Source organism: Centroberyx gerrardi, chromosome 9, assembly GCF_048128805.1.
Source record: "Centroberyx gerrardi isolate f3 chromosome 9, fCenGer3.hap1.cur.20231027, whole genome shotgun sequence".
Taxonomy (NCBI): Eukaryota; Metazoa; Chordata; class Actinopteri; order Beryciformes; family Berycidae; genus Centroberyx; species Centroberyx gerrardi.
This window is the reverse complement of record NC_136005.1, coordinates 24,299,432-24,313,510: the sequence shown is the minus strand read 5'-3', so window position 1 is coordinate 24,313,510 and position 14,079 is coordinate 24,299,432. Positions and strand designations below refer to the sequence as shown.

At 42.6% G+C, this 14,079-nt stretch overlaps 2 protein-coding genes across 5 annotated transcripts in view; one reads left to right on the top strand and one right to left on the bottom strand.

Annotated features, from left to right (window-relative positions):
• dock7 (dedicator of cytokinesis 7) overlaps positions 1–732 on the bottom strand; it is a 60,023-nt gene extending 59,291 nt beyond the window's left edge. For all 3 annotated transcript variants that reach the window (XM_078285481.1, XM_071925671.2, XM_071925672.2), the window contains exon 1: positions 636–732. In XM_078285481.1, the coding sequence (XP_078141607.1) occupies positions 636–673 (38 nt within the window). In that variant the 5' untranslated portion in view covers positions 674–732. The remainder of the gene's footprint in view (positions 1–635) is intronic.
• Positions 733–1,685: 953 nt separating this feature from the next.
• atg4c (autophagy related 4C, cysteine peptidase) lies at positions 1,686–13,705 on the top strand. Of its 2 annotated transcripts, XM_078285675.1 has the most exons (11): positions 1,686–1,848; positions 2,067–2,188; positions 2,891–2,974; positions 3,499–3,729; positions 6,473–6,836; positions 9,744–9,814; positions 10,903–11,099; positions 11,493–11,571; positions 12,357–12,433; positions 12,907–13,026; positions 13,538–13,705. In XM_078285675.1, the coding sequence occupies exons 2-11, from the start codon at positions 2,074–2,076 to the stop codon at positions 13,703–13,705; spliced, it is 1,506 nt and encodes a 501-aa protein (XP_078141801.1). In that variant the 5' UTR covers positions 1,686–1,848; positions 2,067–2,073. The 2 variants fall into 2 exon arrangements, with proteins under 2 accessions (XP_078141801.1, XP_078141802.1); XM_078285676.1 differs by lacking the exons at positions 2,067–2,188; positions 2,891–2,974.
• Positions 13,706–14,079: the final 374 nt, after the last annotated feature.

Below are 14,079 nucleotides of genomic sequence, written 5' to 3'. Positions count from 1 at the left end.
TCTGAAAATTCACACAAAGCCCTTTGTTAAAGAGCTTACTTTGATCTGTCTGAGGGGCGGGGATCAGATTATAATATCGCTGTTTGATGGTTGTTGAGTGAGGCTTTTGTTCCAAGACTTACTAGATGACAGATGCCTGCTCTCTCCTATCAACCAGGTCTTAGTAAACATGCCACTTAAGTTCAGTCCCGTTTCTACCAGTGCCACTACTACCAAACTGCCTGTCGTTAGCTAGACAGCGTAGCTAGCTGTCTAAAATCAGCGGTTTTCAATACACAGCAAGTCCCTCTCGGTGCGGATAATTACTGAAAACACAACCCCTGTTTGGCTACTGCACAACACGATACATGAACGATAATATAACTCGCCCCCTTGCTAGCGGTAAGAAAAATCAAGAAAGCAAGGCGGCTAGCTGGTGTCGCTGTCTGTCTGGGTGGGTCTGAGCATCTTTGATGATATGGCTAACGAGCAAGCGGCTAGCTAGGAGCAGCCAGGCTGCGCTGGCGGCTGGGCCTCTGTGGTAAAAGGGTTCCCACAGCGGGGCTCTGAGGGCGACCTATAAAAAAAGCCACATAACCTAGACAAAGTACTCAGTGTGTGTTATACGTGTTCATATTGGAGCGGCGAGTCCTTACCTGCTGATTTTTTGGGCGAAGGCGCGGCGTTCAGCCATGGCAGTGGCCGCTGATGTGCTTTTAGCGAGATTCCCAAGCAGGCAGGCTCCGCTTTCCACTCACTACGGCCACAGGGAAAACGGGAAAACTGGAGAATGGAATCGCTACCGTAATGGACGTAGTCGTGTGCACCGGCACACACCCAATGAGAACACACGCCACACCTAGCGCAAAGGTAACGGTACACAATGAATGAAATAGTAGGCTGCTGGGTGTACATTGCTAGGTACACAGACATCGAGCCAACGGTGGGTAATTTTGTCCGGTGGGCGAACATAGAACAAACATTTGAGTATTTTCTCCCCATTAACATTGATTACAATAAAATCAACCAACATATTAATCCAACGACGATATTTCAGTTTTCAATTTTTAATTGCAGTAATTACTCTCACACACTTGCTAGACAGTCTTTTTTAAAAAAATTAAATTAGTAATAAATAAACATGCTAAATATATTTACAATGTTATATTGTACTGTAACAATGTAATACAAACAAAACAGATTTGATAAAAGGTAAAACAAAATAGCAAAATTACAATAGCATCTAGAAAACACATCTTCTGGAAATAAATTTGTATATTATATTGACTGTAATTTTAAGCACTACTGCAGCAGGACTTCTGATGGTGTGTGACCAACATGTTTGAAAGAATGGGTAAATGGAAAATGGAAAAACTGCTTATTATTTTCGGATGATCATCTAAGTGTTATCTCACAGAGCTATCGTAATAGTAATATGATGGGGGAGATTAAATATTTTTAGGTGTAGCTGCGCCTCGGGCTTTATCACCCTTCACCCAGCCTTTATACAAGAGGGGCGCATGTTTTGATGCAGCGGATACCCCGGGCAAACGGAGTCTCCGTTTGGGAGATTGGGAATTGTAAGGAAAATAAACGCCACCCACTCGTGTTAGCTTGTTACATAAAACGATCGTTTCTAGACCTTGCCCCTGGTGGAAACACCGCGAGAGCCGCTGACTTGGCTCTTCTACTTCCTCAAAATGTAAACATTGGCAGTCACTGGGCAATGTAACGTGTTTAGTGACACCGCAAGTAAATGGCGAGACGTTGTTACAGTATTTATGTAACGTGACGACTTTGTAACTCTTGGACAGAGTTTCAAAGCGGCTGTGAATGACAGAAAACTGGATCGAAGAAGCTGTACGTAAGGTAACGATGTGCTCCCTGTAAGCTAAGCTGTGATTTCATTGGGAACTGCTACTGCTACAGCCAACTCTCTCTCTCTCTCTCTCTCTCTCTCTCTCTCTCTCTATCTCTCTCTCTCTCTCTCTCTCTATCTCTCTCTCTCTCTCTCTCTCTCTCTCTCTCTCTCTCTCTCTCTGTGTGTGTGTGTGTGTGTGTGTGTGTGTTTCCCCACCGTGTACCAGGGGTTGTATGCTGCATTGGGATGGGTCCCATTCCTTGCTGGTCAAAATGGAGAATAAAGGGAGCGACGAGGTGGAAAAAATGAAGACAAAGTTCTTGTCAGCGTGGCACAATGTGAAGTACAGTAAGTACTTTGCCTGAGGCCGCTGCAAGCACACACCCCTACCACCCATGTTTACTCCTGTCTGTGCATTTGCAACCTTGAATTCACTGTGTTTCCCACGCCTGCAGCACTGCTGTTTCTATAGAGTGAACCGTTTCTTTCTATATAGTTCACATTCTAGGTCAGTTGTTCCAACAGCTAGATATGACCTATCAGTTAACCTAAATTGGACTGTGTGTAGACATGAAATGCAAAGGGATCCACAAAAAGATGGACTCAGGGGGACGCAGAACAAAAACAATCGTTTGCTTAAGCGATGAGATGGGAACAGAGCAGCACATGACAACATAGGCATGATAAGGATCAGAGGATGTGGTATTCTGAGAACCTGCTGCTGTTGAATCAGCCCTTTAAATATTTATTTTTCATATCCAGTCCACACTGATCTGTCTGCTTTGTTTCACCAGGAAGCTAGTTTCTTGGATTTTGTTGTTTACGTTTTGAGACGATAGTGGTTATTCCCACCTTGTTTGTGACAGTTACAGCAGAGAGACGGGATGGAAGGCAGAGAGAAATATGCAAAGAGCTCTGGGATTGAGCCAGCACTTGAGCTTTGAATGGGTGTTGTAGGCGTGTTAGTCAACAGAGTGAATAGGATGTCTCAGAGCTTATATTTAACCATCTGTGACCTACGACAGTGAGTGTTTTTACTGTCTGTTTTAGGTTGGGCTCTGAAATCAAAGACCTCGTTCAGTAGAAATTCCCCAGTGCTTCTTCTGGGAAAATGTTACCATTTTAAGTGTGAAGGTACGGTGTACACACACACACACACACTTACACATACAAAAAAGCTATTGGCACTTACAATGGTTGTGATAACACATGCACATACACACAGACTGGATGACCTGCAGTGGTTGTATATTAAGTTTTATACACATGCATAAACATGCACAGACTGTTTGTCCTATAGTGACACTGTAAAATGTTTCACATTTTGCATGCCTCTGCCCCAGAAATGATTAGTGAGGAAGTGGGAAATTATTTTTAACTCTGTCCTCAAATATTTTGGCTCAAGTTACAGCCCTCTGAACAAGGTCTCAGAAAATAAACAACACACTGCACTGACCCACGGGCTTCAGCATGAGACATAGGCTTACTCAATAGGTAAAAAAATAGACATGCTAAAATCTCTTGTGTAATAGGAAACTTTAAAATGATTAATACATGAGGACAAAATGATTAGAGCCAGTAGATTTCTGACCAACAGAGGACACAAAGGGGAAAAAGTTAACCACAAACCCTCAATTGGTTGCCTTTGTTTGCCTCAGATGACGACGGCCTTACAGAAGCCTGCTATGAAGCCTGTGACGAGGACCTTATCATGGGGAACGCAGAGGCTTTTCGGAAGGATTTTGCATCCCGGGTGTGGCTGACCTACAGGGAGGAGTTCCCCCCCCTGCCCGGCTCCACCCTGGCCTCCGACTGCGGCTGGGGCTGCATGCTGAGGGCAGGACAGATGATGGTGGCTCAGGCACTTACTCTGCACTTCTTAGGCAGAGGTGAGTCCAAACTAAATATTGGATATCAGCCAGTCAGTTGGTCCAGTGCCAATATGATGGAGGTTCCCCCCTGACCACAGCTTCATAAAAACAGTCTGTAAAATCTGTAAAATATATATATATTTTTTATTAATTCTTCATTTAAAGGTGCTAATCTATCCCGGAGTTTCCCTGCCATTGAGTAGGTGTGGTGGGTCATCCTGCTTTAAAGAGCTTCTCACCCTAAAATATGAGTATATGTCACACATATGTATATCGAAAAGTATAGGTCAGTTTGTTGATGGCATGGTAGTGTTTGCAGTACACACTGCCTTCCAAAAGTATTCAGCTCCATTGACTTTTTGCAGATTCTCTTGAGTTACAAAAGGATTATAATACACACATACATTTTTTTTTCTGAGATTGTATGCAAACTTTCATTTTCTAAGATACGTCACACCTTCCCTTATACTGTAGGTTGTAGGGTTTTGGATAGGGTTTTCCTTTCAAACTGCTCTATTTCCAATCCTTGCTGGCATGACATCAGGTTCCTTCAATACATCTCACTGGGATTTTAGGGTATAGTGTGGATAGAATAATACTTGAGCACAATATGTAGCATGTGGCATGGTTACAGATAGCATTTGAATCTTCTTCCTGAAGTTTCCAAGAAAAAAGAAATCATTATCCACCTGCTATATATGAAAGTACAAGTCCAATTTTTCCATTGACCTCCATCATTCAACAGTGAATAGTTCACTCAAAGTGCACCCAGTGTGTAAAGGTTATGGCTTGTTTGGTCTAAAAGCTCAAGTGTGTTTTGACCATGAAAGGAAATGACTGTTTGAACCATGACAAGCCAAATGACATTAGCCTAGACCCAGGTTTCTTGTCATGTGGGGACCCACCAGAAATACGCCTGTGGCCCATTTTAGGTCCTGACCCATAGGGGATAGGGGATATTTGCGTAGGTCTATTCTGGCAGCCAATTTGTAAAGACCTCCTCACAGTTTTCCACATTTTCCTGTTATATTCTCTTCTCAACCCTCTCCCACTGTCTAACTCACCACCTGTACGGTTAAACCTCATTTGCCAAAAGCTCAGAAATGTAAATGGAACAGTTTACCCAGCAGGCAAAATGGATGAAAATACATAAAACATAAAATGTATCGACTTTCCTAGTTATTCGTTGTAAAATTACATGTATCTTAACTGCAAATTAGACCATACAGGAATGCACTGAAAATATGTTCAATTGCTATATTGCAGTTCAGTTAGTTTCAGTTTCTCTATTTTTCTGATTAGGGAACCAGACTCTTAGTCAGAGTTTCTGCAGTCTCAACCTGAAACAGAAAGTTTAATTTAGTTGATGCAAGACTTTTAAAATGAGCAAAGTTGATCATATCTTTGTGAGCTCTATTGTCTCTGAAGAGTCCTAGACTTTACGGGTCCACATAATGAGACGACTGCGAGTTTAATGCAGTCATTTGGAAAACAATATTTAAAACTTGTTCTTCTGTCAAATCCGAAATATGTCATTAATGAAATATTTCTCTATAAAATGACGAATGGCCACTTAAGGATATTTATTGATCAATTTCACTTTCATTCACTTTGGATCAAGGTCATTATGTTAATGCCTTAGACACTACTCTGTCCCCATTTATAGCCTGGGCCACTCCCATTCTCTCCGCCTTAGGCGCCCACCCTGTTTGTAAGGCTAAGGCACTGTAAAAGTGAAATACTGGGACACTCAGACTTATAATTGAATAGAATGATACCTATTCTCTTACTGAAGCACTCTAGATTCTGTCTGTTAAAGCAGAAGATTTAAGGCAAAAACTTTAATTTCACAAGTTCTGAAAGACTCTTAATGGCGATATTCTAGGTGGGACTTTGATAAAGGATGTCTGGAATGATCAGGTTCAAAACTTCTCACAGAGAACTGGTCAAATAAGTGCCTTTCATTAACTTCCATCTGTGACATCAGATTTGGGAAACACAGAGCCATTTCCCCTTCAGCGTATATATGATTTATCTAGCTATTTGCCATTTTGTCAGGTTGCGGTCATTTAAATCACTCTTGTAATATGTATTTTGCTGCATAATGCCTCAAGGTCCCCCAAAGGAAAGGTTCTGGATTTTTCAGAGCCTGTCCTTTAATTCCTTAATCGCTAGCCCAGTCCCCTCTCAAGGCATTCAGGTATTTTTGTGTTCAGTGGGGATTAACATTATTTATCTCAAAAACACATGTAAGCCACTGTATTTACTTGCAACAGCTGTGGTATAGTACATACATAGTAAGAATATGTATTCAACCTGAAATTTGGAGAGAGATGTTTTTAATCCTGATCGACCAACTCTAGCATTGCTCTCAAATGCTAACAGGAAATTGTTGTCTTGATTAGTGATCAAAAGCATAGGCTTGCAGTTGTGCAACATGTTGATTTGTGCCACCATCGTTCCCCACTGAGCTACGCATATTGGCTTCTTCAACACCTAGCATTATCCAAAGATGTTGTTAAGACTCTGACATTGGTAAACAAGTCACTTTAAAATTCAGGTGTTAGTTCACCACAGAAGGATAGAAAATAGATTTTCCTAATTACCTCCATTAGTGGTTTAGGAAACATAGTTCCCAAGCCTTCTTTGGTGTATTAACACTTGTTTCAAAATGTGACTTTAGATCTGTAATCTTTGATCTGCATTGGCTCTTTCATGTTGAGTGTAGCTGATGTTTTGTACATGATTTATTCCTCCACAGACTGGACCTGGTCGGAGGCGCTGTCCCTCCAGCCTTTAGACACAGAAACGTGGACTACCAGTGCAGCCAAGCGTCTAGTGGCGTCCCTGGAGGCCTCTCTGCAGGGCTCTCCCAGCCCCTCCAACCCCGGGCCCTTGCCCCTGCACCTGCCCCAGGCCCGGGCCCAGGCCCAGGCCCAGGCCCAGGGGGCTGCGGAGGAGGCAGACGCCCACTTGAGAGAGGTGTACCACCGCACTCTGGTGTCCTGGTTTGGGGACAGCCCCTCGGCTCAGCTGGGCCTCCACAGGCTGGTCCGCTTAGGTCTGGCAGTGGGGAAACAGGCAGGGGACTGGTACGGACCCGCTGTTGTGGCACACATCTTCAAGTAAGTCTAATTACAGAGTGAGAAAAAGGTTTGATCTGAGAGTAACTATATTGCATGTATCATGCCACATCCACCCCACCACTGGCTTTAATTACATAATAATGACTTATTGCTGTTCATGTCACATTATTTCAATCACAACTATGGGGCGTGATTGAATACAAAGTATCTAAAAAGAGAGGATAAAGTTGCAGAGGTAGCAAAAGATTGGATGTAAAAAGGAAAAAACACGCTTAAGTTTCTAGGCTTACTAGAAGTGCAAGCATCTATATCTACACTAAGACCCTGTTTACACTTGGTTTTAAAATGCGTCTTGGGCGATCGGATCACAAGTGGACAGCGCTAAATACAAGTGTAAACAACCACCAAGACACATTGTGATCCGATCACTCAAACCACTTGCCGAGGTTGTCTGGGACGCATTTGACCACATATCTTTTGTAGTATAAACGCTAATGCGTCCTGATGCGTCCCCGACAAGGACGTAACAGGAAAATATGTCTTCAATGCAGGACGTGGTGGTTGTTTTGGTGACAGCGCGCCAACGCTCGAAAAAATGGAGAGGAGCACTGATGTACGTGGTTGGAGTGCAATATCGCTCTTCGGGGTCTTGTGGCTATCACAGCAGCGGCGAAAGCCACTGCTTTTCTAACATTCTTCCTTTTTCGTCTTGTCCTGCGCTCTTTTGCAAGTCGCAAATGACTTTGTCCTGTCAATCTCAACAGTTGGAATAGCCCGTACATGTATATTAGTTCTTGAAACATTGCTGTTTTCTTAGCTAGCCCGTGCTAAACAAATCTGGCGCTTGTCTGGTAGTGATGTGTCGGTCGCGAACGAGTCGGCTCTATGAGCCGGCTCCTTTAAGTGAACGATGGGAGCCGGCTCCCGTCTGAGAGCCGATTTCTTTTTTTCTTTCTTTTTTTTTGTAAATTAATACAAGAAAGAATAATAGGATGATGTTTTCGCCACACTGCTCGGCCATGCGCACTCCATGCACTGACTGAATGTTGTGTTGATGTGTATGTGCGTGCGACCAATCACGTGTGATGACAGACAGAACAGCAGAAAACAAGATGAGTGACAGTCGCAAACGAAGTAGCATTTGGATGCATTTTAATAACATAGACAACCTAAAGGTAGAATGTAGAATTTGTAAGGTAAAAATATCATACACACCGTTTTGAGTGTCATTTGTTTGGAATGGTTTGTGTTTTGGATAGTTCAATATAAATAAAACGTTCAATACACACGTGTAATAGTGTTTGATGTTTTTACATTATTTAAGGTTTTTATACCAAACATAATGTAAAATTATGGTATTCTGGAAATTATAAGGTTTAGTATAATTACATTGAATAATTTAAGTGATATATGTGCACACATACCAATCATAGGTCAAAACATTGCTAAATTTGGCTGAATTCTAAAAGCCAGAAGTGGTACTAAATGAAGAGCCATTTGGGAGCCGAAAGAGCCGGCTCTTATTGCTGAGCTGAGCCAAATGATCTGGCTCACTAAAAAGAGCTGGAATTCCCATCACTATTGTCTGGCGACAGACTGACGTAATAACGCGGGGCCCTTTGACCTTCTAGCGGAAGTGACGTAGGCAGTAACGAAATCTGAACACAAGTGGTCAGCTGGACACCTTGGAGACACATGATAAACACAGGTGTAAACGGCGATGTGTCTCGGCTGTCCACTTGTGATCCGATCGCCCAAGACACATTTTAAAACCAAGTGTAAACAGAGAATGCAGGATTTTCAACGGTAATTGTTGAGCTGCATATGTCTGAAATGCCTGTTCTAGTAACCTTATTAGGCCCGCTACAGAGCCCGGGATTGGCCGTCATGTAGGAGAAAAAAAATATTTTGTGGTAACAAAGTATTAACTTGTGTGGGCAGGTTATATAAAATGTACGCTCAAGTTGCATAAACAGCATGCAAATAGATAAAAAACATGCACACGTAATAATACATAGAGCCAGAGAAACCGCACCAATCCCTTTTCTGAGACATGATGTTGGCAGTGTGAAGCAATACAAATCCTTTATAAAGTCTATAACATCCCTCCAGCCTGCATACTGATGAAGGCAGAGCCCAGTAGTTCTCAATATCCTTGTCAATTCTTTCTTACTTGCATCGCAAGCATTGTCAGTAGGCAATGTTTTAATAACTAATTGATAACTAGTGATGATAATGATATCATGCTTAATGGACTACCACCATAATTCTAATCAATGCAGTGCTCACCCTTGACAAATGTTTGATACATCAAAATAGTACATAACATCTTTATCATTAAAGCCTGAAAGAGTTATAAAATCTCCAAGTTAAACATTAAAAGTATAGAATTGTAAATAAAATAGCCTTTGTAACACTACATGATCAAAACAGTCAGACTTGTTACAACCTCATCAAATCTTCTTTCCTAACATGCACAATGAACTATTAAAATACTTTATTTATAATGAAGATTGACCCACACAAGTACTCAAGCCCACTTTATTATATCACATCGACACACATTTTATTAAACCTATTTACAATAATCATTACATTGCAATGGAGCGGCACGGTGGCTCAGTGGTTACGCCTGGGTTTCCTCTGGGTGCCGACACCAGTTTGCTTCTTATTAAGTCAGTATTAGAGAAGTTTATAAGTTCATGGTAATATACATACAGCTCTGATGTTGAATTAGCATGTAAGCTCCACGTGTAACCTTTAAAAAACGGATTAAAACCTCTGAAAAGAACTTAAAACCTCTCAATCACACTCTCTTCTCTCTCTCTCTCTCTCTCTCTCTCTCTCTCTCTCTGTCTCTCTCTCTCTCTCTCTCTCTCTCTCTCTCTCTCTCTCTCTCTCTCTCTCTCTCTCTCTCTCTCCCTCTCCCTCCTTTAACTCTCTTAGGAAAGCTGTTGAGGAGGCGACGGACCCTGGCTTGGCGGGTATAACTGCCTACGTCTCCCAAGACTGTACAGGTATGAAAGATGATCCTGCTGTTGACAAAGCTGGGTACTGGGCACAGCGCCCAAACTGACCCTTCATTTTTACCAACTCTCCTGCTGCTGGGAGCCTGGGGAGCAGCAGAGAGAGGCGACAGGAGGCTCACCCTGTCCATTCTCCAGCAAACACACCCATTCTAAATCCACTACCGTCCACTCCAAACTCTTCTTAACCCCAATAACCTGGGCTTTATTTCAAGTCCTTCTTCTCAATAGCCAGAGTACAAGATACTGTATCTGTTTGTGTGCAAGCGTGTGTGTGTTGGTGTGTTTACAAGCTTGATGTGAACTCCACTCTTACAGACACAACGACCCCCACATGCTTCCTGGGTGATCAGATTGTAATCGGATAGAGCAAAAACACATAAAATCCAGCCGTAAATGCACCCAAGACGCATTGAAGATCCAATCATCCACTTCCATAAGTGGTCATATACGCATTTGGCCACATTAACAACAAACAACAAAACAACAAGCAACATGGTCTCCGATCCACACATAGAAGCAATGTACACAGAAATAAACTTTTGCGCAGGTTCAGCCAGGAATCATATGCAAAACAAACAGGCAGCTCAGAAAGTAACTTACTGGTCAATAAGGGATTGCCAGGATACTGGGGGAACAAGTATTTGCTGTTCATTTTAAAGGGTGTAAATTTTACAAGAGGAAGTTACATGCTTGAAAATCTGAGTTCTGCTAAGGGAAAGAGAAATCACATTTCACTGTGTATGTCACATTTTAATGCCAGGTGTAAATATAATCCAGCAACTTCAGAGTATCAAATAAACATGTATTTGGAGAATGTCACAGACCAAAGTATGCAGAGGAATTTTGTATCCCACAAACAAAACATTATAATCATAAAGAATCCATATAAGTCATGCTCATAGTTCAATAATCAGGAACAGCTGCAAAAAGATAGACAGGAAGACCAACTGATTGACCGACAGACTGATGAACAGACAAGACTGATGGAGAGCAAACTGACAGATAGACGAGGCAGACATGCAGACAGACAGACAGATGACCCCCATCTGACCTTTTGCGTTATCGATCCTCCACAGTGTACAGTGCCGATGTCGTCGATAGCCACAGGGCATCAGGGGCGGGGCAGGCCTCTGCTGGGAGATCGGATGCCCCTCCCCCACAGAACAGCCAATCGTCTGCCTCCTCCCTGTCGGACAGCCGAGCCGTCATCATCCTCGTCCCGGTGCGGCTGGGCGGGGAGAAGACCAACCCCGAGTACTTTAACTTTGTAAAGGTGAGAAGCTGATCACGGATTGTTTTTTCTCAAACTTTCATTTAGCCAAACAAGTTTAACTAGGTTGTGATCAGAGAATTACACACACACACACACACACACACACACACACACTTGTACCTTGGAACCCTAGTTTTGCGCTGCTGGTTACTGAATGCTTGCAATTTCACATATGAAAAGAGGCATGGCACCAAGAATAAGATAGCGTGTCAAGAGTAAGAGTAATGAAGGTATAGAGTGAGAAAGTAAGAGTAATTAACATAAAAAGGAAGTGATCACTGGGGGAAATGGTGAATTGAAAATACCCATTTTACTGTAATAGAAATATGAAGGAACCAAGCTTAAAGTATTCAAGCTGTCTGTCTGTTTCTCTGTCCTTCTCTCTGCACTTAGAGCATCCTGAGTCTGGAGTACTGCATAGGCATCATCGGAGGGAAGCCCAAACAGGCCTGCTACTTTGTGGGATTTCAAGGTTAGTGTTTGCCTAGTGGAAAAAAGAGAGAGACACAGAGAGAGAGAGAGAGAGAGGTTAGTGTGAATAGCAGATGGTTTTGCATAATATACCCTCCTTGTATGAAGAGACAAAGTAAGTTAATGCATTCCTGTTTGCATGAGGAAAGCAGAGAGGAGTGGAGACGGTAGCGAGTGAAGCAGGGCTTACTTTATTCTCTCTGACCCATCAAAGCCTCGCCCATTTATCACAAGTAAACCTCCCAAGTTGTGTGCTGTAATTGATTTCCATAGGAGGCATGCATAAATTTCATCCGGGCCCCAAAGTGAGCCACTCTCCATCACCTTCAGGAGCCGGGAGGAACCTTCAGTTGTACATCTTGGCAGTCAATATTTACGCATTTACATTTTACCAATTTGAAATACAGTGGTGGATGATGTCTAAATGACAAGCAATACATTCTCCCTGCCAAGGCGCGGCTCAGCGCCGCATTTATCATATGCAAATGGTCGAATATAATTGCGTGTTTGTAAAAGTAATTCCCCCACACAAAAATTAAATGACAGCCCCTTTTTTGTGGGTGTAAAGAATGTGCTTGTACAAACGCATCTGATTATGCAGAATTTAATCCACCCTGGTGGATATTAAAAAGCAACAACCTTCTGGGAGGCATATTTGACGCACAGAAGCCTAACAGTAGGCCGAGCGGGTGACTTTGAGCTGTTCTGCATAGAAATTGGAGAGAAGCGCGTTTTTGTAATAATCCGATGTTTTTGAATAACTTGTCTTTTGTTTTGTCCTTGCAGATGACAGCTTGATTTACATGGACCCTCATTACTGTCAGTCTTTTGTGGATGTCAGCACCAGCGATTTCCCTCTCCAGGTAATGTGAAATTACACAGACGAGCTGACTGGGGCCCCAGTAATGTGAATTTAATAGTTTCTGTTAGTACTTAAGGGTATGAATCTTAAAGCAGCCCTCTGCTCAATTACCGAGTCCCTATCTGCTGATTTATTTGCTGCTCAGATATGTGAAGCTGCCGCTTAAGAGAAATACGGCAAATACAGGATCAGGTACTATGAGCCTGAATATTTCAGGACCAACACATAAAAAGCAGCATTTATCATTACACCACAGTATAGCAACTTTGCTTTATGCTTTTGCATGCTGTGGTATACAATGTGACAACACACCCAAGTTGTAAATTTATGTATGCTGTGACAGCGGATAAATGGGATTTCATTCTTCAAATGATGCAGAATACAGCTTATTCAGTGTTGATGCAGCCATCCAATATTGTGCCCCGCAGTGAATGAATGAATATTTTCAGATGTATTTTGTCTCTTTTTGTCTAGTCGTATCATTGCCCGTCGCCAAAGAAGATGCCTTTCAGCAAGATGGACCCGAGCTGCACCATAGGTTTCTATTCTAGAAGTGTCCATGACTATGAGAGAATCAGCCAAGAGCTATCGAAGGTGAGGAATGCAGGGGGGGTTTTTTTATCACTCATCCATTGCCAGCATCATTAGTCATTTCACAACTAAAAAATATTAAGGAAGAAATGTGGTGAATATAGCTCACTTTGTATACATTTTTCAGTTTATATTGGCAAATGCGGGTCTTACAGCGTGATAGAAATTGACCAGCAGGTGGCACCATTTAGCCATGAATCTGACTTGGTTCTTGGTTTTCAAACCAATCAGCCAGTTGGTTAGATGCTGTGAACCAGAGTCTCCCCTCCTTAAACTTATCCTGCTTCTACTTGAAGGACTCTTATGTCTCTATTTTTGTGTGCTAAAATGTCCAATCTGAAAGGGAATTAAAAAAAAGGAGCCAGATGCCCCTTGTTAGATGAAATTATGAAACGCAGGGCAAATGCCATGAAATGCCAGGTCAAGGGTGAGGATACGTTGATAGCGATAGATTCTTAAGGAAAACGTATAGGGGTAACACATAGCGCTTAACACCGCTCCGTTCTCGTTTCAGGTGCTGCAGCCGTCGGCGCGGGAGAAATACCCGGCGTTCACTTTCATGCAAGGTCACGGCAGAGATTACGACCTGTCTGGAGGCCTGACCCCAGAGAAGAGAGAGTGGCCCTTCATCCGTGACCCGAGGAGGGCGGCCGCCACCGCCGGGGACTTTGTCTTGCTCTGACGCCGCTGTTTAAGGCTACGGACAGGGAAGTTCCTCTTTGAATGAATGGAGAGGTGACTTTGTCAAACTGCTCCGTATCCAAAGTGTCTAATAATGTTGTGACACTGAGGCGTACGGAACTTTTCAAGCCTACAGTGATTCAGTTTAGACTTCCTGGAAATGTTGCCGGGCAATTTTTAGCTAAAACTGTTATTAACTGGATGGAATTGTAGTTGTTGCCTGGCAATGTAAGCTTGCCGAACGCTCTACCAGGAAGCATTGGAATATTTTTTTGGGCGGGCCCTGCTGATTTTAATGGCCTAACTTTCTCTGTCTGCTCATCCAGGGTCATAAAGGGGAACACCAGTCATTTTGCACAATTGTTTCTAATTTTG